We start from the raw sequence: 26,017 nt of genomic DNA, 5'->3' as shown, positions 1-26,017 counted from the left end.
TCTGCATTCAAGTCTTACATCACCAAGTGCAATGCAAAGGATGCAGTGGTGTAAAGCACGCCGCCACTAGACTCTAGAGCAGTGGAGACATGTTCTCTTGAGTGACGAATCACGCTTCTCTGTCTGGCGATCCGATGGACGAGTCTGGGTTTTGCGGTTGCCAGGAGAACGGTACTTGCCTGACTGCATTATGCCAAGTGTAAAGTTTGGTGGATGGGGAATTATGGTGTGGGGTTGTTTTTCAGAGGTTGGGCTTGACCCCTTAGTTCCAGTGAAAGGAACTCTTAATGCTTCAGCATACCAAGACATTTTGGACAATTTCATGCTCCCAACTTGGTGGGATAGTTTGGGGATGTTCCTTTTCTAACATGACTGCGCACCAGTGCACAAAGCAGGTCCATAAAGACATGGATGAGCGAGTTTGATGTGGAGGAACTGGCCTGCACAGATTCCTGACCTCAAGCCGATAGAACACCTTTGGGATGAATTAGAGTGAGACTGCGAGCCAGACCTTCTCATCCAACATCAGTGCCTGACCTCCAAATACGCTTCTAGACGAATGGCCAAAAATTCCCATAAACACACTCCTAAACCTTGTGTAAATACTTCCCAGAAGAGTTGAAGCTGTTATAGCTGCAAAGGGTGGGCCAACTCCATATTAAACCCTACGGATTAAGAATGGGATGTCGTTAAAGTTCATGTGCATGTAAAGCTATACGTCCCAAAACTTTTGGCAATATAGTGTACATCACAACAGGGCAAAAAATATTGCAATTACTGTTTCGTGTTGACTTTAAGAAGGCTGTTTTTTATAATAATCATAGTTAATTTATTGTTTTCATTTTTGTTTTTCAAGCGTACCTATAGGACTATAGAACGGTGTATAAAACAAACTCGTAAGGACAGAAGTAAATCAGCAACATATCAGCAGGGGTGTGAAGTGATTACAAATACTCACATTACTCTAATAAAGTAGATTTGATTTGATATTGTTCTTTAAGTAGTTTAAAAATGTTGTACTTTTACACAAGTACGTTAAAATGATGTACAGTGGGTACGGAATGTATTCAGACCCCCTTAAATGTTTCACTCTTTGTTATATTGCAGCCATTTGCTAAAATCATTTGTTCATTTTTTTTCCTCATTATTGTACACACAGCACCCCATATTGACAGAAAAACACAGAATTGTTGACATTTTTGCACATTTATTAAAAAAGAAAAACTGAAATATCACATGGTCCTAAGTATTCAGACCCTTTGCTGTGACACTCATATATTTAACTCAGGTGCTGTCCATTTCTTCTGATCATCCTTGAGATAGTTCTACACCTTCATTTGAGTCCAGCTGTGTTTGATTATACTGATAGCCACACCCCTGTCTATATAAGACCTTACAGCTCACAGTGCATGTCAGAGCAAATGAGAATCATGAGGTCAAAGGAACTGCCTGAAGAGCTCAGAGACAGAATTGTGGCAAGGCACAGATCTGGCCAAGGTTACAAAAAATGTCTGCTGCACTTAAGGTTCCTAAGAGCACAGTGGCCTCCATAATCCTTAAATGGAAGACGTTTGGGACGACCAGAACCATTCCTAGAGCTGGCTTTCCGGCCAAACTGAGCTATCGGGGGAGAAGAGCCTTGGTGAGAGAGGTAAAGAAGAACCCAAAGATCACTGTGGCTGAGCTCCAGAGATGCAGTCGGGAGATGGGAGAAAGTTGTAGTAAGTCAACCATCACTGCAGCCATCCACCAGTCGGGGCTTTATGGCAGAGTGGCCCGACGGAAGCCTCTCCTCAGTGCAAGACACATGAAAGCCTGCATGGAGTTTGCTAAAAAAACACCTGAAGGACTCCAAGATGGTGATAAATAAGATTCTCTGGTCTGATGAGACCAAGATAGAACTTTTTGGCCTTAATTCTATGCGGTATGTGCAGGGACAGGACGACTGGTTGCAATCGAGGGAAAGATGAATGCAGCCAAGTACAGGGATATCCTGGACGAAAACCTTCTCCAGAGTGCTCTGGACCTCAGACTGGGCCGAAGGTTCACCTTCCAACAAGACAATGACCCTAAGCACACAGCTAAAATAACGAAGGAGTGGCTTCACAACTACTCTGTGACTGTTCTTGAATGGCCCAGCCAGAGCCCTGACTTAAACCCAATTGAGCATCTCTGGAGAGACCTGAAAATGGCTGTCCACCAACGTTTACCATCCAACCTGACAGAACTGGAGAGGATCTGCAAGGAGGAATGGCGGAGGATATCCAAATCCAGGTGTGAAAAACTTGTTGCATCTTTCCCAAAAAGACTCATGGCTGTATTAGATCAAAAGGGTGCTTCTACTAAATAATGAGCAAAGGGTCTGAATACTTAGGACCATGTGATATTTCAGTTTTTCCTTTTTAATAAATGTGCAAAAATGTCAACAATTCTGTGTTTTTCTGTCAATATGGGGTGCTGTGTGTACAATAATGAGAAAAAAAAAGAACTTAAATGATTTTAGCAAATGGCTGCAATATAACAAAGAGTGAAAAATGTAAGGGGGTCTGAATACTTTCCGTACCCACTGTAACTCTACTCTGCTATTTTCTCTTCGTTTGTGGTCGTTACATGCTTGTTTTCATTTTATTTGTATCCATCAATGTGATTGGATAGGGAGAAAGTAATCAGTCTTGTGAATCTGTCAAATCGTGCATAGAAAACTTTAACCACAGTAGTAGATGGCGGCAACAGCTGCTGTTGAAGCACATCCTTCAGTCAAGATAGCATTCGTTTTGCGCAACTTTATCTCTGACAGTCAGTAATGCTCCATTTTGATTTCATTCTCATTGTATTGAGTTCCTGTTTTGCCTCCTTAGTTATCTAGTTGGTAGAGTTCTCAAAGTACTGACTTCGGTACCAAGTCGGTACTTACATTTTTAAATTGTGACACTTTGAGCACTGTTGAGCGAATCATTAAACACCTCTGATTGGCCATTGTGTTCACGTGCTCATTGGATTTGTCTGTGATTGGCTACAATGATTCACTTAAATTAAGTCTGTTTAAGGTTAGACCCGCTCAAGGGAACACCTGATCAGATGGTACTGATGTCCCAGAAATACAGAGAGAGCGCATCGCTAGGGTGGTCAGCCTCATGAAGTGCATTTGATTAGCTTTCCACCAGTGAAGAGGATTAGTATCCTAAGAGCATGTATTGTCTCTCATATAGGTGTCCACCTCTGCTTCTGGGTCTCCAGCTTTGGCAGCGGACAGCGCTGTCTTATCTCCTTCCGTTGGATCCATTTCCACAGGATATTTCCACAGTAGCACATATTTCTATAAGTTTTGATTTTGCTGGGATTTATTTTCTCCTTTTGTGAAAGAAGGTAGATGTTTTTGACGAGGGTCCAGAACCGAGATGATCAGGGCTGGTTTGACCACCAACTCTGTGGTGAACAATAAGAAATGTATTAATTTGTAACACAACAGGATATATTTTTTTATGAAATAGGTTAATAAAACAACACATGCTAGGTATTATACCAATTCAAAGGTATAATAATGATAATAAAAGGCTAATAATAATAAAACAACTACCCCCACGTGGCCACTTAAGGGCCGAGGAAGGGCCGCGAAAGGCCCGAAACGTTACACATTAATAAATGTTCTAAATGGGAGCTCTCCGGTGTGCGGATCTTTACTTTGTTACTTGCATTATATATGAGATCCAGCACCCGTACTTGACTGGGATGTGCGTGATTAAACTGCTTCTTTTGTCAGCTGTGTGTTGCCATTAAACTGGTGTTAACTTGTCTGTCTTTTTTTGCTTTAGACCTGATGCCACTGAAAGAGGAGAGTCAAGAACTGAATAATATGGAAGATGAACATCATGATTTCAAGACTGGAGAGAAATCAACAAAGATGGAAAAGACTCAGAAAACCAAACCTAACAGTTATTTCACTTGCAATCAATGTGGAAAAGGTTTCAGTCAAAAACGAAACCTTAAATCCCACATGATGGTTCACACTGGAGAGAAGCCTTTCACATGCCAACAATGTGGAAAGAGTTTCACTCAAATACAAAGCCTTAAAGTCCACATGAGAATTCACACTGGAGAGAGACGTTTTGCCTGCCAACAGTGTGGAAAGAGTTTCACTCAAAAACAAAACCTTAAAATCCACATCAGAATTCACACTGGAGACAGCCACTTCATCTGCCAACATTGTGGAAAGAGTTTCACTCAAAAACGAAACCTTAATGTCCACATGAGAATTCACACTGGAGAGAGTCCTTTCACCTGTCAACAATGTGGAAAGAGTTTCACTCAAAGACAAAACCGTAAAGCCCACATGAGAATTCACACTGGAGAAAAGCCTCATAATTGCTCTCATTGTGGACAGAGTTTTGCACATAAACATACCCTTAAGTCCCACATGAGAATTCACACTGGAGAGAAGCCTTTCACATGCCAACAGTGTGGAAAGAGTTTCAATCAAAAACAAAACCTTAACGTCCACATCAGAATTCACACTGGAGACAGCCGTTTCACATGCCAACAGTGTGGAAAGATTTTCACTCAAAAAAAAAATCTTAAAGCCCACATGAGAATTCACACTGGAGAAAAGCCTTAAAATTGCTCTCATTGTGGACAGAGTTTTGCACATAAAAACACCCTTAATTCCCACATGACAAATTCCCACTGGAGAAAAGTTTCACAACAGTTGTATATCTTAGGTATTGTAAGGCTGGTGCCAGTATGTCTGATTGACCCCTCAATGAAACAAAAGGCCCTCCTGAGAATTAACACTTGAACTATCTCCTGCATATGTAACAGGAACTTCCGAGACGCAGCACACAGTGCAGCTCACACTTCACACACACCTTTTATCTCCCCTTCATCCCCCTCCTCCTCCTCACCTGAAATACACTGAAAACCTATGCAATGTTAAGTATGTACAAGAAGTAACTATGCATGTTTGATATCATTTAAAGTGTCTCAGTGCGCCTGGTAACATGGTCTCATTCTCCCAACCATAATGAAAAGTTATAAAATATGAGAAAAGTGATGTGTCCCTAAAAGGTGTTCCCTCCCCCAGATCCTCCATTCAGACTATACCTCCTGTATGTAAAACAAGAACCCATTCAAGTTCAAATTCTGATCTCACAGTTGTGAACCCCTCAATAGGGAACCAAAATCTAATTATAATGACAGATGCCACCATTTGGTAAGAATATTGAATTATCTGGGTATATAAGGAAAAGGAGCAGAAAAGTTCGGGGAGTCTGTAGGTTGACTTCCCACACAACTGCTGTGTGTAATTTTTGTTGCCAGGTAATCATTTCTACAAATTCCTCTATTTCTGAATTGTTGTTATGATATGCTTAACTGATTATTTTATTCTTATGAATTGGATTTTTAATTATTGCTTCATTACCTGGTCAATAAATTGTAAACGTTTGACTTTATTCTGACTGACTCTGAGATTGTTTTCCCAAGTAGATTATCGGATTCGTATATTTCCACAAGTTTGCGTCAGAGATTAGTGAGGACTAATATCTGGTATCAAATTCAAGTGTGTTTGGATGCAGAGACGAGTTTTTTTTCATCTAGAATCAGCAAATGCTGTTTGATCAACCTAGATTTGGGTGCGTCTTATTACCTCTGTTCTAATTTAATGTTACTTTAGATAAGTGTACGTGGAATGCCACGAGCTTGGCCAAGCCAAAGCCATTTTAAGAAAAGTAAAGTTGAGTGACTAACGTCTTTTAATGGTGGTCAAGACCTCTACTAAAGTAAAACGATTGAATTAAGTTCCTGAGGAGGCATTCAAGGGGGCTATTTACGTATCTTTGATTGTGTACGTGTGAATACGGCAAATCCCAGATATTTAGCCAATTACCTCTGTTGTGATGACTGGGACTGGCGAAATTGTGCCGTGAGGCCTTGCGAGAAAAAGGTACCTCAGAGCGATATAGTTTCCTGATCTAAGCGGGTAAAATATAATCAGAGTTTAAAAGAATAATCAAATATTCGTTCACGTTTAATGATGCACAAACATCATTAAAATATTTTTCATTTCTGGAGTCAGATGAAATAATGAGCCAATACATGTGAGAAAATATATTGTATTTAATCTTGTGTTGCGAAAAGGAAAGACAAGTAATACGCAGAGAAACCTTCCCCGTATTATTGGAAACACTCATTGGACCAATAGACGGGCTTACAGTATCACATTATCATTCACACTGGAGAGAAACCGTTGAAAAAAATGTGATCAGTGTGGAAAGTTTCACACGTAAAGTAACTCTTAATTGCCACATGAGGATTCACTCAGGAGAGAACAGTTTTATATGTCATCTATGGAAGTAAAATAATGTCAAATGTTTTTTAAATAAAAAGCCTGTTGAATTGCACTACTTGAAAATGTGATCCAGAATGCTGCAGCTCGTCTTGTCTTCACCGAGCCCAAGAGGGCCCACGTCACTCCTCTGTTCATCTCTCTACACTGGCTACCTCTCGCTGCTCGCATCAAGTTCAAGGCATTGACGCTTGCTTACAGAACTATCACAGGCTCAGCTCCCTCCTACTTTCACTCACTCCTACGAGTCTACATCCCTACCAGACACCTACGATCGGTCAACGAGCGACGTCTCGTGGTTCCATCACAGAAAGCCACAAAATCACTTTCCAGAACATTCTCATTCACAGTTCCATGCTGGTGGAACGCTCTCCCCACCCTCATCCGGAATGCAGAATCCCTGACAACATTCAAAAGACAGCTGAAAACCCATCTCTTCCGTGAGCACTTAACCTTATAAAAAAAATTAAAAAAAAATTTTTAAAAATAAAAAAAAAATTCCTTTCCCTTTGAAACATCACTTATCAGACTTAAGCTACTCTGAATAATACCTGAACTTCGTATTTTGAGCACTTCTTGCGTTGTTGTTGTTTTTGCCTCTTTATGATGACTCGCTTAATTTAGTCCTAATTTGTAAGTCGCTTTGGATAAAAGCGTCTGCTAAATGACTAAATGTAAATGTAAAAATGTAAATGAAAAAAAATAGGCATTGCATTAACCATGCTTGCATTTTAATGCATTGTATTTTTAGGGCTTGCATTTTTATGGGCTGAAATTCAACATGGTTGAATATTTAAGCTGTGAATATTTCAATTAAAAACATTTCAAACACCTTTTCATTATTAAAAATTCAATAATCCATATTCACCTTTCATATTTCACTTCCAAAATATTCAAACTGTTTAAAAATACAACCAATAATATTCAACAGGCAATTTTCGGTCCATTTTATTTCGCTTTGCAAATTCGCTTCCACAAATTCAGTGGTTCAAATTCGACAGTAAATTCAACATTGACGTCCAGGAACTGCAGGAAAAGCAGTAGATTGCCGAGCATACTCTCCATCTGCTGTTAGTCGACCTCACCAGCAGATGGTGCAAAAGCGCTTGTTGTTGACGAAGACATTCATTCATAAAATGAAAATGATTATCTGTGTCAGTATATGCGGAAAAGATGATAAACACACAAAAGCTGTGTTTATGTTTCATTTAATAACTTCATTGTTACTTTCCCTGTAGCAGCCTACATGTCATCAGCTTTCTCTACCATGAACGGGATTATAATCGGTTTCCCTCAATACCTCATACTCAAGGATTCCCCTTCCGTTGGGACAAAACGCTTAACGTAGCTTAATGGACTAATACAGTGATATGAAAGACCAATCTTGCACCTTATTGGGGAAGTAGGCTGTAGGCTACTATATAAGCTACAGGCAAGAAGATGGACTCAGAATATGAACTTAACGCGCAAAGTTTCATGCTGAGCGTTTCGTGACATACTGGCATAAAACACTTGATCAATTAATACTAACACTTTCTCTTCTATTCTATTCTATTCTATTCTCTCTCTCTCTCTCTCTCTCTATATACAGTATATATATATATATATATATATATAGTATGCCTACGTGTATTGCATTCGCTTAAACTGTCATAGCACTTGCATATTGTTGTCCTATTGTTAGTTTAACTGTAATCGCTTTGGATAAAAGCGTCTGCTAAATGTAAAATTGGCTTGACATTGGACATTCGCACATTTAGGGACCGTCTCTAAAGTTGCATACAACATTGGCATACACGTTTCTAACTTCAATATCAAACTTACATTTATTTGAATAAATATAAAAAAGCCAAAGGGTGCGCATTATGCCTGACACTACATGAACACTTTACAGTTGGTTTTATGACTAAGTCGTTCTATTCAAATGCTATCGGAGTTAGAAACGTGTACCAAAGTCGTATACACTTTAGAGACGGTCCCTAAATGTGCGAATGTCCAACATCAAGCAAACTTTATGCCAGTCTATCACTGGGAAACGCTCAGCATTAAGCTTTGCGCGTTATTCTGAGTCCATCTGCTTGCCTGCGAGTTTGGTCTTTTACATCACTGTAGTCCATTAAGCTACGTTAAGCGTTGTATCCAGCAGGGGAATCCTGAAGTATTGAGGGAAACCCTAATAGCCTGCATGCAGCACATCGCCACAATATAAAGTTAAGGCAACTAAACAACCAAGAGAAATATATGTCAACCTCAAAAATGTAACATTGGATCTGTATATCCGTATCGGGGAATGACATTATAATCTCGTTCACGGTAGAGAAAGATGCATGTAGGCTACACAGGAAAAGTAACCGTGAAGGCACTGAATTTAACATAAAACAGCCGTCATAATAATCACAAATACACTTACATTGCTGTAAATGAGTTTTATGAATGAATGACTTGTTCTAACTGTTGCTGGTCTTCAACACGCGCTTTTGCACCCCCTGCTGGTGAGGTCGACTAACAGCAGATGGAGAGTATGCTCGGCAATCTACTGCTTTTCCTGCAGTTCCTGGACGTCAATGTTGAATTTACTGTCGAATTTGAACCACTGAATTTGTGGAAGCGAATTTGCAAAGCGAAATAAAATGGACCGAAAATTGCCTGTTGAACATTATTGGTTGTATTTTTAAACAATTTGAATATTTTGGAAGTGAAATATGAAAGGTGAATATGGATTATTGAATTTTTAATAATGAAAAGGTGTTTGAAATGTTTTTAATTGAAATATTCACAGCTTAAATATTCAACCATGTTGAATTTCAGCCCATAAAAATGCAAGCCCTAAAAATACAATGCATTAAAATGCAAGCGTGGTTAATGCAATGCCTATTTTTTTTCAAGTAGTGCAATTCAACAGGCTTTTTATTTCAAAAACATTTGACATTATTTTACTTCCATAGTCATCACTGTGGAAAGTTTCAGTTGTAAAAGAAGCCTCAACACTCACATGAGACTTCACACTGGAGAGAAGCCTTTCATCTGTAAACTGTGTGGCAAGAGTTTTTCACGAAAAGGAAATCTTAAGGCTCACACAAGTACTTGCACAGGAGAGAAGCGGTTCACGTATTGATAATGCTGTCTTGCTGTGAAATGGCATAATGTAACTGAATGATTATACATAAAATTACAAAAACAGAATGGAATAAGAACACGGCATTCTTTGCTTCATTTTAAGTTAGAGAATGAATTGGTAATGTCTTCAATCTGGACTAGAATATGGCCACTGTTGGGGCTCATCTGGTGACATCTTGAACACACACACTGGAGCACTCAGCCATTTGCTGTCCACGAGTTCCCCAATTATCACTCTTGCCTTGTGACAAGGTGCTTCTGGGCAGAATTGTGAGAGAAACTGCTTCCTTGAATGAAAAGCAACCACACACACAGATGGTCTCAGGATGCTTTACTGTTGGCACGACACAGGACTCATGGTAGCGTTCACCTTTTCTTCTCCAGACAATTGATTATCCAAATGTCCCATACAGTTGGAAGGGGGATTCATCAGAGAAAAAATAACTTTGCACCAGTCTTCTGCTGTCTAACCCTTGTTCTTCCAGCAGAATTTCAGTCTCTCCTTGATGTTTTATATTAACATATGAACAGTTTAATAATTGTATTTTCATACTTTATAAACAATCAATTTATCATTTCTAAATTATTACATTATTTACAAACCAGTTATTTAGTTGTCAGTGGTTCATAAGATCATTTAGAAAGTGTAAGTAAGTGATTAATAATCTATTTAAATGTACATTTATACATCTTATTATTTTAGACATATAGTAATAGTTACTGAGTGGGTTAATAAATGCTTTATTAGCATGCTTTCCTACTGTAATACATGATTAATTCAGGTAGTTATAAAACATTTAGTAGTTGTCAGCTAGCTTGTCTAAAGTGAGGACTATTTATGCCTAGTACAAGCTTCTACAAAGGAGATTTAAAGACTCAGTTATCTACTAAACAGAAAAAGAAAACAAACACAACACAGAGTGATACAGAACATATACATGTTTATTTCAAGATTAAAAAAATGAAACTACATGCACTGTACTGTCTGTTTTTGTTTCATTTTCATTAACTTTCTATTTGTTTTGATCAGTCTCCTGTTTTTCTTTGTTCCAGTTTCCCGCTACTCATTTGTTACTATGGTTTCTGATTAACAAGTCACCACCTGTTCGTCATTTGAGTTCAATCACCCTGTGTATTTAAGTTCCTCCTTTTCTTTCAGTTGTGGTCTGCTATTGTTTGTGAAGACACTGTTATGTCACATGCTTGCCTTTGGATTACCTGAGTTTGTTTTATTAAAAAACTTGTTTGTAGAAAGTTGTTTGAACCTTTTTCATTTGTCCTTGTCGGCGTCCGTGATTTCCGGCCCTCGGGGACCACCAATCTGGCCATGGCACGACCAATCACTTGGTTCATAGACTTGGGTCATAGACATCAGGTCGGTCATGCTGCCCAGCTCATTGAAGGACACCGTTCAGGACCAGTTTTATCCATGGTGGGGGATCTTTGCCTGGTAGACTTGAAGGACCGCCATAGTATGAAGGGCGGATCCAGCTTGACCATTCGCGGCATACGCTCTGGTCGTGAGGGCAGATGTAGTTCTACACATCTTACACCTTATTTACACTGCACACGTCTGCAGCGCATTACGGCTCCAACACGGCCACCGGAGCTGACTGTGGCCATTCTAGTCAAGGCTTGGTAAAGAATAGGTGCCTGGTTTTATTTTTAATGGATGCCATGTCAAAGCCGCATAGTTTAAATACAAAAACCTCCTGCTCACAGGCACTGAATGTAAAATATACAGTAGATACAAGATAATTGAAGATGAATTGAACAAACAAACAATTTGTTGTGTGTTGTGGATTTTTAAGAAAAAGTTTGTTTTGCTTAAGTTAAACTTTGTAACTGAACAGCGCACATATTTTTGACACTTAAATTATGTTCTAAATTAACCCATTTGTGCCCAAATTTTTCTGAATGGTTTCATGCATATAATCCTGTTAATAGTGTCCTATGTGAACATGTTCTGCATTTATTTTCCCCAGGTTTTTTTTTTCTTTCTTGAAAATCATATTTGAATGTGCGGCAACTATAGTTGCCGGTGGGCAAATATGTTGTATGCACCCCCTCAATGTAAAATATGAATAGGAGGAGAACATTTGGCATTTATCTCAAAATAACTGCTTTCAACAGATCAATCTTTATTCATAAACACATTTATTATGTATAAAAGTCGAAGAACATTTGATGTAAACCCAAAAAACTGCATCTAGCTTATAATCTCTTGAATATGAAAACACAACAAACAACAAATCCATTTGCCTTAACCATTGTGCGCTGTTCAGGGTCTTTTTGACCCACATTTCTAACTTTCATTCTTGGGGATAACATGGATCATTTGACATGGTTTAGTGTAAGATTTTTGCCCATCTTTTTGAAAATGCCGTTTTAAAAGTAACAAATTATCACTTTAACCAGTAGATGGCTGCAGAACGATTTGCTATTTGACTAACTGAAAGACATCTTTTCACAAGTTTTTCCAGTTGTATTCATATCTACATATTATGAAATCACAATTATAATAATAAAAGTTACTTTTTGTCAAAGTTTAGGCACTTTTTGTACTGAAAAAAAAAATTCTGTTATATTATGATTAGAATCAAATGAATTTCATCAATGGACAAAATTCATCCTCAAAATCAGAAACAACACAGAACACACATAGACAGAAATTAATTGGCACACTTTAAATTTGTAGAATTATATGAAAAACAGATGTTTGAAAAAAATGATAAACTCTAAAAACTTCAACTTTTCACTTTGTAACATCCTGATTAGGTTTGATTCTAATCATAATGTAACATTATTGAAAAACTAATTATTATTTTTTCAGTACAAAAACTGCTAAACTTCGACAAAAAGTAACTTTTATTGTTATAATTGTGATTTCATTATATGTAGATATGAATCTACCTGGAAAAACTTTATTTCTTTTCTACAATAACCTTGATTTATTAACCTATTAACACAGTATACCCCATTTTCCCATGATATATGTACTTACAAGGCATTTGCCCACCGGCAACTATAGTTGCCGCTTGGACTTTTGACTAAGTATACAAAAAACTATAGATCTCTTGTAAGATTTGTTTCGTTTGGATGATTCTAGAGACCTTCATGATTATGTAGATATATATATGTAAACAAAAAATACTTATTAGTAACATGAAAATGACCTTTCTTTTGGAGGTTTTGCCTTCGCCATGCTTCCTAGAATTAGGGCTCGGAAGTTGACAGCCTCCTGTGACAGGGAGGAAGTGAATACCTTTTTTTTTTTCTTGAAATCCTTTATGTGGTTGTTTGCTTGCATGTCATTGAGAAATAAAACATGGACAACATCTAGAAAAATACTTACAAAAGGAAAATGACAACTATGCATTGCGGCAACTATAGTTGCCGGTGGGCTTAAATTTAAACAATCCTTTTTCATCCTTGACGCGAGGAAAAGTATCCTAGACGTCGTTCTAGCGATATGCACAACCATGCTATAGTTAGCCAAGCAACTATAAAACTTTGAATTTACACAAATAGGCTGAATTACCTGTCGAGAAGAAAGCAGGCATCTTCGGCGTCCCTTTTAAAATCCTTGCTCCTCATGAGCTCTTTCCATCTTGGAAAAGTCACTCCAATATTTACTTTGGTCTTGTTGATTTGCCTGTCGCGATGTCTTTTTAATTCTCTCTTTCGCTTCCTTGATGACTCTGTTACTTGTCCTCGAGAATATGCGTGATTCTCCATCTTCAACAGGCTTTAAAATCTGCCGGCAGTCGCGAGTAATCTCCCCCTCGCATTCGTCATTGGCCACTGAGTGTAAAATCGTGAAAGGCGAAGCTTGAATTTCCAGGTATGTTCCTCCTTGGCTAATGTATTTTCAAGATGGAGGCGCAACATGGCTGCCGCTATTCGAGCGACTCGCTCGTATGTATTTTAAATGGCAGATTCTATGCTTACGAGAATACTTGATTAGTTGGTGGAAGTAATTACACCTGAATGAGCACAGATACTTTTGAAAGAAAAGTGTTTTTTTTTTGCTAAAAATCAACAAAAAAAATTACACAGTGTAGCTTTAAAGAAAATCTTATTTTTTGTTCCATAGTATCAACACTTCCATACATTTTCATTGACACTTTATTTATTGCTGACTTTATGAAATCATTGTAAATGCTCAACAGGATGGACATCTGTCACAGACAAAGATAATAATGTTGTCATCAGAAGATTACACAAAAGACAAAAACAAGGAACCACACGACCAGGTGACATGCAGAATAATTATTTTTTTGTCAATACCTTTTTAGCATTAACATAAACATATGTTTTTATTTTTTTTATCTTCTACTGATTCTTGTGAAAGATATATGCATTTCAATGCTGACATATGAATTGTGTTTTAATAACTAATTCAGTCTTTTTAACAATTAGTAATTCTCAATCTTTTTCATCACATAATTGGACAACGTATTAAAATATATATTTGACCATGAATTCCCATGACATCTGTTATATATTTCTATACTCTGGATATTGGATAGCAAATGGAACAGGACTTTTATTTTGGTCTGACGATATGACATCATAAAGCTGCGCCGTGCTCCTGCAACTGTTATGATTAGACTGAAGAAAGGTTTGTGGTTTTACGCATTTAAAGAGTTTAAATCGATACACGTCGATTTGATAGTTTTTATAAGAGGTATGTGACCATGTATTATTGAACATATCTGTGTAATATGCTTAATGTAACAATATTACGTTGTTTGTGTGAGTAAATCGTATTCGAATGTGAGTAACAGAAAAGTTGCAACTCATTTCACGCACTATATCGTGTATCAGTTTATTTTAAACACGAATTCGGGTTTTGGAAAGTGGTGATGGAGAAACGGAGTCAACTGAATCTAATGCTTTGCCAAATGACTCACTGATTCAAAGCGCTTGAATCACCGCGCGCTGACGAATCCTGCCGCTCAAAACAGTGTAAAAATACAACGAAATTTCTTTTTATTATTATTAATAATGACAACTTTCATGAACAAATCGCAAATGTTTTTATGACAACGTAATCTATTAAATCTACAAAACATTAAATATGAAGTGTCTGTATAATTTGTTATTTTATTATTGTAGTGCTTGTTTTGAGTGATTTTTGTCTAGTCAGTGTATTTAAGTCCATTAACTCTCCCTCTGACTGACTCCCTCACCAGTGCGCTGAACTACTGAACTAGAGCTGATTGAGACGCACTCAGAGATTTACTGTGGATTTATTTTTCTTTCTGTTAATTATTCTCATCTTAAACATGACTTTGTCCAAACACACAGGAAAACTCCTGGAGAAACATCTGAGATCCACGTGACACTATTATAAAGATGGCGTTTATTAAACAGGAGAGTGAAGACATAAAGATTGAAGAAGTGTTCAGCGTGAAACATGAAGATACTGAGGAACAAACAGGTTAGTTTCATTCGATCCTTATTAAAATGATCTACAGAAATGATTGATAGAAGAATGTCATATATGACATGTCAAATAAAACAGCTTTAATTAGGACACTCGTATACGAGTGTCCTAATTAAAGCGGTTTTATTTGACATGGAGCGGTTCTTCTCATGTGGACAGACATGACCAGACAAATGGAAATAAAAGTGTTTCCGCATGAACTTTAGAGGACCTGTACACTTGCATTATATGGACTAGATAGATTATTTATATGGATTATAAATCTGTGTGTTATTCAGAAGAAATAAAATCATATACTGGGAAGGTATGAGTGAGTAAATGATGAGAGAACATTCATTTTGGATGAAGTATCCCTTTAACTATCACCACAGCCCCATCAAGTACCTTTCACTAAACCAAAGATTGAAACCAAAAACAATAATATAATGACAATGTTAACATTTTATGAAAGGTGGCCATTATTACAATATTCTTGGGAAAAAAGATTTAGCCTATATTTCCAAATCATGAGTAGTTACAATTATTATTTTGATTTATTGACATCCATATTATTTAAGTCCTAAACAAGTCAGTCATTTCATTTGACATGAGATCGTTGCAGTTAGCAAATTACAACAAGCCCACAATAATCCTGCAGTTTCATTACTGTATTCTAAGTTACATATTCTTTATTAACTTTAATATTTATATCTGTACTTGTTTAATATCTGTATCTGTACAAATAAACGGGTATTGTAATAATTAATTTAGAAGATTTTCCCAAGAAAAAAACAGCTCAAGAGGGCATTTCTTTTATAGCACACTTATAGCACACAATTTAGACACAGTTTAGTGACAAATAATCTGAATGCTTAAACAAAAGAGCAAATTAAAACTGAACCACGTCCAATAGAATAATCCATCTTTTTGTGTTTACCTAAAAACAGTCTTTAAGAAATAGTAAAGAATGTGGAAACCTTTGAAGTTTATTTTAGTTTAATAAAAGTCAATAGAAGTCAAAACCTGTATTTGGTACAGGAACAGGCCAAGAATGTGCTTGGGGTGTACATTCCGTAAAGAATGTGAAAATTAACTTCAAAAGTTTTAGTTGAATAAAAGTCCAGTGAAGTCAAAACCTTGCAAGTAATTAGAACAGGAACAGGCCAAGAACATTCCAGAATCTTCAAATTGATGCAGGTGTAGTCTGAAAGATTAAAAAAAAGGCAAGAATTATGAAGAATTTAGATTAACTTTAACGAGAGAGTAAATGGGGAGACATTTTGAGCTTAAAAAAGAGATGGCAGGCTTTTTTATTACCAGCAGCATGGTACAATGATGCCTGTCACAAAAAAGGGCTTTACTGCGCATCAACTCTGGGTTATTGTTCTTTCTAAAACCTATTTTAACAAAGGTAAACTTAAGAATGCACAATATCATAGCCTTTATGTGTCATGAGCAGCATTCATAATCAATGGCAATGACACAGCAAATATGCAAATAAACCCGGGGAAAATTATGAGCTATCCAAAACATGGATCAAGATAGAAAAGACCCAGGGTTAAACGGTTAGTTCACCTAAAAATAAAGCTTGAATTCCAAACCTGTAACACTTCTGTTTATCTTCAGAAAACAAATGAAGATCTTTTAATAAAATCTGAGAACCGTCACTCCACTGACAGCCTACACAACTTGCACTTTCATGCCCCAGAAAGGTAGTAAAGGCATCATTAAAGTAATTCATGTGACTCCAGGGGTTTAAAGGGTTAGTTCACCCAAAAATTAAAATGATGTCATTAATGACTCACCCTCATGTCGTTCCAAGCCCGTCATCTTCGGAACACAGTTTAAGATATTTGAGATTTAGTCCGAGAGCTTTCTGTCCCTCCATTGAAAATGTATGTACGGTATACTGTCCATGTCCAGAAAGGTAATAAAGACATCATCAAAGTAGTCCATGTGACATCAGTGGGTTAGTTAGAATTTTTTGAAGCATCGAAAATACATTTTGGTCCAAAAATAACAAAAACTACGACTTTATTCAGCATTGTATTCTCTTCCGGGTCTGTTGTCAATCCGCGTTCACGAGCGTGCGTCTCCCTCAGACTGTAAACGAAGCTCGGGCGCACCAGATAACACGTCAGCAGCGTCACTGCGGAGTCGTGAACGCGGATTGACAACAGACCCGGAACAGAATACAATGCTGAATAAAGTCGTAGTTTTTGTTATTTTGGACCAAAATTTATTTTTGTAAAGCACATCTGAAATTAAAATGAAATAAGCTTTTAGTAGTGTATTGTACATTTTTTGCATGTTCTACAAAAAAGCTGGTATAATAACTTTAACGGGAAGCAGGAAAAGAAATAGGGGTATATGTGCAAATTAACTTACCTAGATGAAATCCCATTCGATATCAGCAAGATTTTTCAGTAGAGAGGCAACCTTTGAATGAACTGTTGCAGACTTTGTATTCACCACCTTGCCCGTCTTCTTGGAGACCACCTTGCCTCTGCAGGTCTTTGAGCCTCTTTCTGGGTTTATTCCAACGTCGCGTATAAAGACAGTTATATAACAAATTACCATAGTATTCAAGAATCATGAGTCAAAATTATTTTAAAGATGATTCTGAAAGGTAAAAAAAAAAAAAGGAAAGGAAAATTAAAGTGTCACACCTCCAGAAAGCCGCCTCTTGATACTGTGCAGGTTGAAGATGTAGTACACAGCAAACAGTGTTGCAAGTGCTGTCAAAAATGATGACTGGACACACTCACAAATAACACGGCCCTCTAGGCTTAACATTCATCGTACAGCATTTGTCTGCTCTGCCGTACCTAAAACAAAAACCGCAAAAAATAAAATAAAATAAACCAAAAATATAACAATAACCAAAACATTGGCACAACTCTTTTCAAGATTTCCCTTTGAGAAGACTTAATTGTAAAAGGATAGTTCACCCAAAAATTTTATCCTGTCATAATTTACTGCTGAACACAAAGGAATATATTTGGAAGAATGTTTGTAACCCAAAAGTTGCGGGTCACCATTGAATTCCATAGTAAGAAAAAAATACAACAGTTGTGGAGCATTCAGCATTTTGGAACAACATGAGGGGGAGTAAATGATGACAGAATTTTCATTTTTGGGTGAACTTTTGAAACAGTTTTTTTCTTTTCTTCTTTTTTTCATTTGTCAATGTTTCTTCTTAACATCCTAATAAGACACTAACCCAGCAAAATGAGACGAGGACTTGCAGGTAGATTAAGTTTCTTCTCAACATTAGCTGCAGATGCAGCAACCTGTAGGACACACAATACACAAGTCAGAATACATAATATCACTTAGTAAAGAAGAAAACTAAATACTCACATCTGCATGCAACACCCGTCCATCTTCATGTTCCTGAAAATGGGACATTAGAAGCTTGATATGCAAGTGTGCCATCTCTGTGTTTTCAGGCTGGGACTGGACATCCTTCACCTTTTCATTCTTTGATTTGTTCTTGAAGTACTCAGTGATAGCCTTTCCACATTCTTTCATGGACATCTCGAAAGCATTCAGAACATCAATGTCAGTGAGCAACTTGAAGTGGGCACTGATAGACTTATGGTGGGAGAGGTATGGCCACTGCCTCCTAATGTCTTCAACTGAAGGTGCTGGTATGGAATTGAATTGCTGATGCAAAAGACAGAATGTTGTCTCCATAAGAGTTTTTACTTCTGCTCTCTCTACACCGCCAGTTCCCTCATGGCAGTAAATGCCCTGTAGTTGTTGACGTTTAGTCTCGGTTGTCGGTTCAAATCTCACACAGCCATAGGTGTCCGTTGGTCTTCTTTTGCATCCAGAGTTTGGCCTTGATCTATGGTTCTGGTGATCTGCTCTCACGGTTAAAATTTTCATCTCATGTCTTCACTTGGATTAGAAGTGATGTATATCCCCCTCCTATTAAGGAGCCATTTGGAAATTTGTCTCCAAAAGTGTTAGGGTACTCCCTTAAAATCTTTTGACAGATTGTAAGACACTGAGCACGTGTTGGGCAAAGTTCAAACTTGCTCATCTCGTCAACCAGAACTCTAACCATTTGGCGCCTTTCTGCAGGTTTAGGTCTTTTTCCTGTAGAGATTGTTGTAAAGTTTCTTTTCAGACTTGAAAAGTTTCAGCCCACATTTTGGAAATGCTGGGCATTTGTGTAGAGGTCAGGCTTGGCCTGGAAGTCTCTGAGTGGGATGCAAGGCAAGACAGGCTGTGTGTTGCGGTTGACGGAGAAGATTAAGGACACACTGATGGAGCTGGTAGTACTTCTAAATTCAGAGTTACCATCTCTGTTTCTGAAAGGATATAAAATATAAAAGCATAGATAAAAAGTAGTAAAAAGTAGTAAAGAGATAAAATTAAGTTATATTTCTGATTAGCTTCAAAATATGCTGAAAGTACAATGCATGTATACATGACAAATTCCATTAAAAGATTTCAAGGGCCTGAAGTATGGACAATAATTTAGTTGATGTATTTTGTTGGAAAAAATGTTGTAGGTGGTTGTAGGCAAGTGACTGCCTTCTGAGCATTTCTGATTGCCGCATCTCCGACGGTGCCATTGTGGGTAGCTGCAGGGTTATCAGCCGGGAGCCACCCTTCATTGATGTTTTGCTCCATTAATCCCGGAACATCTCATGGTGGTGGAGCATTGGCAGGGACGTCTCCCTGCCTCCCCCTGCAGTTGACCCTAGGACCCTTGCTTTCCCCACACCTGGTCCGTCCTTCTTAACCAAAGCCAAAAGCTTCTCTGCTTGGCCTCCTCGGCCAGGTCTTTCAAAGCCTTTCTGAGTTTGGGCCTGGTGACTCCCATGCTCTTAAGGAAGCGCTGGGTGGATGCTCCCACGAACCCCCTACAGCCGACTTCCACCGGGTAGCTGACAGCGACCACCCAGCCTCTCTGCATTCAGCTGTGAGGTCGATGTACCGGTCTTTTTTCCTATCAAAGGCTGCGTCCATTCCTTCCTCCCATGGGACAGTGAGCTCTGCCAAAATTACTGCCCGGGCTGTGGGAGACCAGAGAATAATGTCCGGTCGAAGGTTGGTTGTGGTGATCTCTGTTGGAAACCTGAGCTGCCGATCAAGGTCCACTCTCAGGTTCAGAATCAGAATCAGAATCAGAAAGAGCTTTATTGCCAAGTGTGCTTGCACCCACAAGGAATTTTTCTTGGTACTGAAGCTTCCAGTGCACATATACAAATACAAATACAAATACAACAAGAAACATAGTAATACAAATTCTAAGAATAAAATATATATATAAAAAAAATATATATAGTATAAAAAGTAAAAAAAGGGGTCACAGTTGGGTTTAGTCTGAATAAACATTTACAGATTATGAACATATTTACAGTATTTTGAGTAGTATGAATAATATAAGTATAAATATCACCTGAGTTAGAGAATATTGCACTAGACAGTGGGAGTATTGCACTTACAGGCATATGCCTTGGGGGGCATGTTAAGTGTTCAGAAGGGAAATGGCCTGTGGAAAGAAACTGTTCCTGTGCCTGGATGTTCTTGTGGCCAGTGATCTGTGTCGTCGTCCTGACGGTAACAGTTCAAACAGGGGGTGTCCAGGGTGAGTGGAGTCTGTGATGATTTTACCTGCTCTCTTCCTCACTCTAGAAGAGTACAGGTCCTGGAGTGTTGGCAAGGGGGCACCAATAATCCTCTCTGCAGTCCAGACTGTCCGTTGTAGTCTCCTGATGTCCGATTTGGTAGCTGAACCAAACCAGACAGTGATGGAAGTGCTTAAAACAGACTCAATGACGGCTGAGTAGAACTGGATCAGCAGCTCCTGTGGCAGATTGAACTTCTTCAGCTGGCGAAGGAAGTACAGTCTCTGCTGGGCCTTTTTCACAATGGAGTCAATGTGATTTGCCCACTTCAGGTCCTGAGAGATGGTAGAGCCCAGGAACCTGAATGACTCCACTGCTTCCACAGTGCTGTTCATGATGGTGAGAGGGGGGAGTGCTGGGGATTTTCTCCTGAAGTCCACAATCATCTCCACTGTTTTGAGCGTGTTCAGCTCAAGGTTGTTATAGCTGCACCAGACAGCCAGCTGTTCAACCCCCAGTCTGTAAGCAGACTCGTCACCATTTTGGATGATACCGATGACGGTGGTGTCGTCTGCAAATTTCAGGAGCTTGACAGAGGGGTCTTTAGAAGTGCAGTCATTAATGTACAGGGAGAAGTGCAGTGGGGAGAGAACGCACCCTTGGGGGGCGCCAGTGCTGATGGTGAGGGTCCTGGATGTGAGCTTCCCCAGTCTCACTCGCTGCTGCCGGTCCGTCAGGAAGCTGGAGATCCACTGACAGATTGAGGATGGCATGGAGAGCTGAGTCAGTTTGGCTGTGAGAAGATCAGGGATGATGGTATTGAAGGCCGAACTGAAGTCCACAAATAAGATCCGTGCATAAGTCCCAGGTCTGTCAAGATGTTGCAGGATATAGTGCAGTCCCATGTTGACTGCATCATCCACAGACCTGTTTGCTCTGTAAGCAAACTGAAAGGGATCCAGCAGGGGTCCAGTGATGTCCTTCAGATAGGCCAACACCAGTCTTTCAAACGACTTCATGACCACAGACATGAGAGCGACAGGTCTGTAGTCATGAAGTCCAGTGATTTTAGGTTTTTTGGGAACCGGAATGATAGTGGAGCGTTTGAAGCAGCAGGGAACTTCACACTGCTCCAATGATCTGTTGAAGATCTGCGTGAAGACTGGGGCCAGTTGGTCAGCGCAGGCTTTTAGACAAGCAGATGCGATGCCGTCTGGGCCTGAAGCTTTCCTAGTCTTCTGTTTTTTGAAGACTCGGCTCACGTCCTCCACACAGACCTTGAGCTCAGGTTGGATGGCAGAAGGGGGGAGGAGAGGGGTTGCAGGAGGTGATGGTGGATGTGTGAAGTGCACATCAGAGCGGGTGTGAGGTGTGAGTCTGGGCTTCTCAAACCTGCAATAGAATGCATGACAGTTCCACTCACAACTGCCTGCCAGGGCTGATCTCTGTGGCTGCATGATGTTAGGGGCCCTTCCTCCCTCTCTGATGAAGTGAATCGGTCGCCTTGATGTCGGGGGTAGGCGCTCCCTGGCTGATTCCACCCTGCGTACCTCCAGGATCTCCGCCAGCTTCCGCAGAACTTGATCATGGCGCCACCTGTACCGACCCTGGGTCAGTGCTTTTTTGCAGCTTGACAGGATGTGCTGCAGGCTTCGGATTTGGGGCATTGCAAAGTTGGCAACTCTCCTCTGAGCCATACCACAAACAGAGGTTGCTGGGGCTTGGGAGGGTGTCGTAGGTGGACCTTATGAGGAAACTCAGCCTGGCTTGGGGGATCTTCCACATGTCGGCCCAACCTACAGTCCTGCTTATTACTCCTTCCCAGGTTGTCCAGTGTCCTTGCTGGCGTTGGCTAAGAGCTTTGATCTGATAGGTCTCCTCCTCTGTCCTGACCACCTCGGAAATCACTAGCTCTTTCCTCTCCTTCTTTGTGGCTTTGGACCACATCTTTGGAGCAGTCCCCCACCCCAGGCCAGTTCTCCCTGAATGTGTCCTGCCAACAATCTCTTGGTGTTTCAGCCTGCTGATAGCCTGGTCGACTACTAAATCTGCCCTCCACTTGCGACCTGTTCAGACTGGGGCTTTGGTGTTCTGCAAAGATGGGTCCGACGAGTCCCTCAGCTCTAGAACAAGCCTTGCCTTCTCCTGTCTGTAGCCCAACAGGATTGACTTCAGTGGCAGTCGAAGTGCATTCCTCCCAAACAGGCCAACGCTGGAGAGGCTCCGGGGTAAGCCCAGCCACTTCCTGATGTAGTTGTTGGCTTTTGAATCCATCTCAGTAAAAAAAAAAACATATTGCCAAAATGCGGCAAATTCAAAAACCTAAAGTTACTTCATAAAATAATCCAACAAACGCACTTATTTCACATTTCCCTCTTTATAAGGGTAACTTTTGCACAATGAAAGAACAAAAATTGTTCTTTCATTGAACAGTTACTTTCAAAACACTTAGCTAGGCTATGTCATGAGTGTAGGAACCCATTACCCAGTAACGCATTATTTCCACATCTGCATAGTTGACGATGACCGTAATTTACTATAAATTTAATGAGACGCGTTTGTAAACCATGTTTTCTGCCAAAATAAAAGCTTGATGCAGTTTCTGTCAAAATCAAAGATCATGTGCTTATATCTCTTTCAAGTATTGAAATTAGTACAAAACTAATAATGAAAGTTTCCTTTATTTTTCAGTGCATTTGTTTTACAAAATATGTCTATTAGTGTGCTATTATTATTATGGCCAAAATGCCAGGGTCGATTTTTTTTTTTGTCCCAGTCCAGCCCTGATTATGTGTCTACCACCGTGGACATTTGTCCTTTATCCAGTTGTTTGTGGATTTTACAGTGAGGCATATTTCTTTGTGCAGACATGGATATTGTTCTTTCATATGGTTTTACATGCCATTTTGTATAGGCTACATTTATAAACACTATGCGGACAGGCTGATAGGGCTATGATGTTTGTCCATGTATCTGGTAAATTAAGAAATGGGAAAGTAAAGTAATAAGTAGTGAAGTTACTTTTCAAATGCAGTAACTAGTAAAGTAATCTCATTACAATTTACAGAAGTAACTAGTAACTAATTACTTTTTTTGAGTAACTACCCCAACACTGCTTATTTCATGTAAACAGGATTAGATTACGGCTTTATAAGTGGCGGTGATACAGGAAGTCCTTTAGCGCAGCGTGATAGTGTACTTTTTGAGAGATATCGGTTTTCACACATCATTAAATGTTCGACTCGTCGGAGTCTGGCTTTAATAACAGCACAAAATGTGTGCATTGCCCTGAGATTCTTTGCACGTGGAGTATTGGAGATGCGGAGAACTTGGTGAAAAGTGCTGTCTGTCGTGACATTTGCAAACTTTACCTGGCGCTCGAGCAGTTTTTAGGGGTTTTGTGGTATTTCCAAGCCACGTAAGTCTCAAGGTTGTAAAGCAGATTTATTTATTAATTTTCTGCCAACGCAGGTAGGCTACATTATAATTTTTAATGAAGATTGTGCAATCATGACCATGCCAATAAGTATGACTTACAGTATATGTCCCTCAGGCTTCCCTAATGTGGTTGGTGCCATAGACTGCATTCACATCCCCATCAAGGCCCCAGTTAAGGGGATTTTGTGAACCGAAAGTTTGAATGTTCATTTGCGGGGAGGGAAATGTCTTTCTTACTGTACAGCTCTACTAAGAGCCTGTAGTCAAAATCTAAATCGTAAAATGAACTTTGTTGATACATAAATGCATAGGTAAAATGGTGAGTGACGGAATGAAACCGGAAGCAGGAAATGGAACTATGGAAAAGGTCCATTTAACTATGAAAAGAACCATCAGTTTATCATTTTCAGAGCACCTCATTAAATGTATACTTGCATCCTTTGCAGTAAAACATTTCGTGAAGTTCCTGAAGAAGGATTTTGATGGTTTCATGAGTCTCAATCGATTTCTTCAGCGTTGACTGAAGAATTGGTGATGAACTGCGTTGTTGGTTTGACTCTGTTGCCATGGCTGGAGTGCCGTTTGTGGCCTGCCGGCCCTGGGGCTGGAGAGGACACGCAGAGCAAACAGGAGAAGGGAGGAAGTCGGAAGAGTTGATGGTTGGAGTTGCGATGGACTTCTTCTGCATTGAATGAAGACATTGTGCCACACTCCTGATGTTGTCCTTTGATTCTGTTCTGGTTGAGAGAGTCCTCTCTCTCCTGAATGAGCACATGGCTGGTTGTGGGTCAAGGCCTGCTGCCCTGGGGTCTGGGGCCTTGTGCGGCCCCACAGGACATCGACCCGAACGTACCAGAGAAGGCCAAGAGAGGGAAGAGCTTGTGTAGAGGCCATTTAAAGTCTGAGAAAGGTCCCACCTCTCAGGGTTGGGTCGACCAATAAGAAGGGGGGGATTTCCAAGCGGGAAATTCCTCTGTTGGGAGGATTTATGGCTCTTTCTCAGGTGTGGTTAGAAATCCTTGCTGTTTGTATTCATTTTTACTCAGATAGATATATCAAAACACAAGTGATTCATTAAATGAGGATTAATTAGATAGGAGACACGACACAGGGGAGGTTACATTGACCGTTGGTTCTATCATATAATACATAGTATCAAAGACATAATAGCATCAAAAGACACTACACAATACAGTAAATCATTCACACAGTGTCCTGGGGTGCATGTTCATTTACAGATAAGTTTGTCAATATATTAATGCAGGAAAGTCTGTTTTAAGGGCTGTGGGTCTTTCCTATGGCCTTTGCTTTTCCACGTGACCACATTTTTAACAGCAATAAAACCAACTTATCTGATTGTAGTCATGGTAACCAAAACCCTTCTTGTTCTTGTTGGGGGGATGGGACCATAGATCCCAGAGTGAGTTTGAAAGATTATTTGTTAAATATAACACATAATTGTCTGATTTGTCTCACTCGTTCCAGAATTTATTTTGTCTGCTACTTTTTTGCTAGCCCTCTCTCCTGGCTTTTGCACACTTTGAGGTGTTCCCTGCTCTGAGAAAAACTTTGCGCGCTCTTTGGTCATGGTGAGCAACCAATAGCAACGTTGCTGATAAATTTTTCTACCATCAATACATATCCCTTTTTAAACCAACGCATGAACGTGATGTTATCTCAGATAACTCAATCCAGCGATACTAATCATAAACAACAGGTGTGTTCGAAGAAGTTTTTTAGCCAGATCATGATTAGCACGATGATATCATGTGCCAATTGATCTCGGATGTATTTAGCGACGTACAAAGAACGGACCCCTGGCTTCTTGCAGCTTTGTTACCGTTCGGTCATACAGAACAAGAAGTCTTCCAAACACCTCACTTGCTTAGTTTTATCTTGTTTTGCACAATTGAATGAGATGGAGTTTCGGAAATTGCTTTTGTTCTTGTTTTGCCTCCAGTGCCTTGCATGTAGAGGTGCTGTGTCTGACAAGCCGCCCAGCTGTAATGATAACCCGATGCACAAACACATTACAACTGTCATTAACCACCAGCTGCAGTGTATGCGCAAATCAGGCTACTGAGTCCTATTTCACCCATCCGG

General features: G+C 39.5%; 3 protein-coding genes across 11 annotated transcripts in view; 2 read left to right on the top strand and 1 right to left on the bottom strand.

The window, feature by feature from the left end:
• Nucleotides 1-26,017, top strand: part of LOC309503442 (uncharacterized protein) — a 149,859-nt gene that overhangs the window by 24,769 nt on the left and 99,073 nt on the right. Inside the window, exon 1 of one of the 2 annotated variants that reach the window (XM_082176273.1) lies at nucleotides 14,038-14,147. The exons of the other annotated variant lie outside the window; for it this stretch is intronic. The gene's annotated coding sequence lies outside the window, so the exon portion shown is untranslated. Of the gene's footprint in view, nucleotides 1-14,037; nucleotides 14,148-26,017 lie in introns of those variants that run through there. 2 annotated transcript variants of the gene reach the window in all.
• The window catches only part of LOC309503419 (uncharacterized protein), an 82,953-nt gene that overhangs the window by 55,431 nt on the left and 1,505 nt on the right, over nucleotides 1-26,017 (top strand). For 2 of the 4 annotated variants that reach the window (XM_082176240.1, XM_082176241.1), the window contains one exon: nucleotides 3,813-5,447. In XM_082176240.1, the coding sequence (XP_082032366.1) occupies nucleotides 3,813-4,612 (800 nt within the window). In that variant the 3' untranslated portion in view covers nucleotides 4,613-5,447. Of the gene's footprint in view, nucleotides 1-3,812; nucleotides 5,448-14,003; nucleotides 14,082-14,770; nucleotides 14,904-26,017 lie in introns of those variants that run through there. The other 2 variants (XM_082176238.1, XM_082176239.1) reach the window with 2 other exon arrangements.
• LOC309503470 (uncharacterized protein) lies at nucleotides 14,973-20,010 on the bottom strand. Of its 5 annotated transcripts, none has more exons than XR_014207652.1 (5): nucleotides 18,252-20,010; nucleotides 18,112-18,181; nucleotides 17,277-17,716; nucleotides 16,694-16,797; nucleotides 14,973-16,092 (listed from the first exon to the last, which is right to left on the bottom strand). XR_014207652.1 is itself a non-coding variant. In XM_082176309.1 (3 exons), the coding sequence occupies exons 1-3, from the start codon at nucleotides 18,780-18,782 to the stop codon at nucleotides 17,685-17,687; spliced, it is 633 nt and encodes a 210-aa protein (XP_082032435.1). In that variant the 5' UTR covers nucleotides 18,783-20,010; the 3' UTR covers nucleotides 16,610-17,684. The 5 variants fall into 5 exon arrangements, 1 of the variants encoding a protein (XP_082032435.1); XR_014207654.1 differs by having other exon boundaries at nucleotides 14,980-16,092; nucleotides 16,694-17,146; XR_014207655.1 differs by having other exon boundaries at nucleotides 14,981-15,400; nucleotides 15,451-16,092; nucleotides 16,694-17,716.

Source organism: Leuciscus leuciscus, assembly GCF_965113295.1.
Source record: "Leuciscus leuciscus genome assembly, chromosome: 7".
Classification (NCBI taxonomy): domain Eukaryota; kingdom Metazoa; phylum Chordata; class Actinopteri; order Cypriniformes; family Leuciscidae; genus Leuciscus; species Leuciscus leuciscus.
This window is presented reverse-complemented; position numbering and strand designations above follow the sequence as displayed.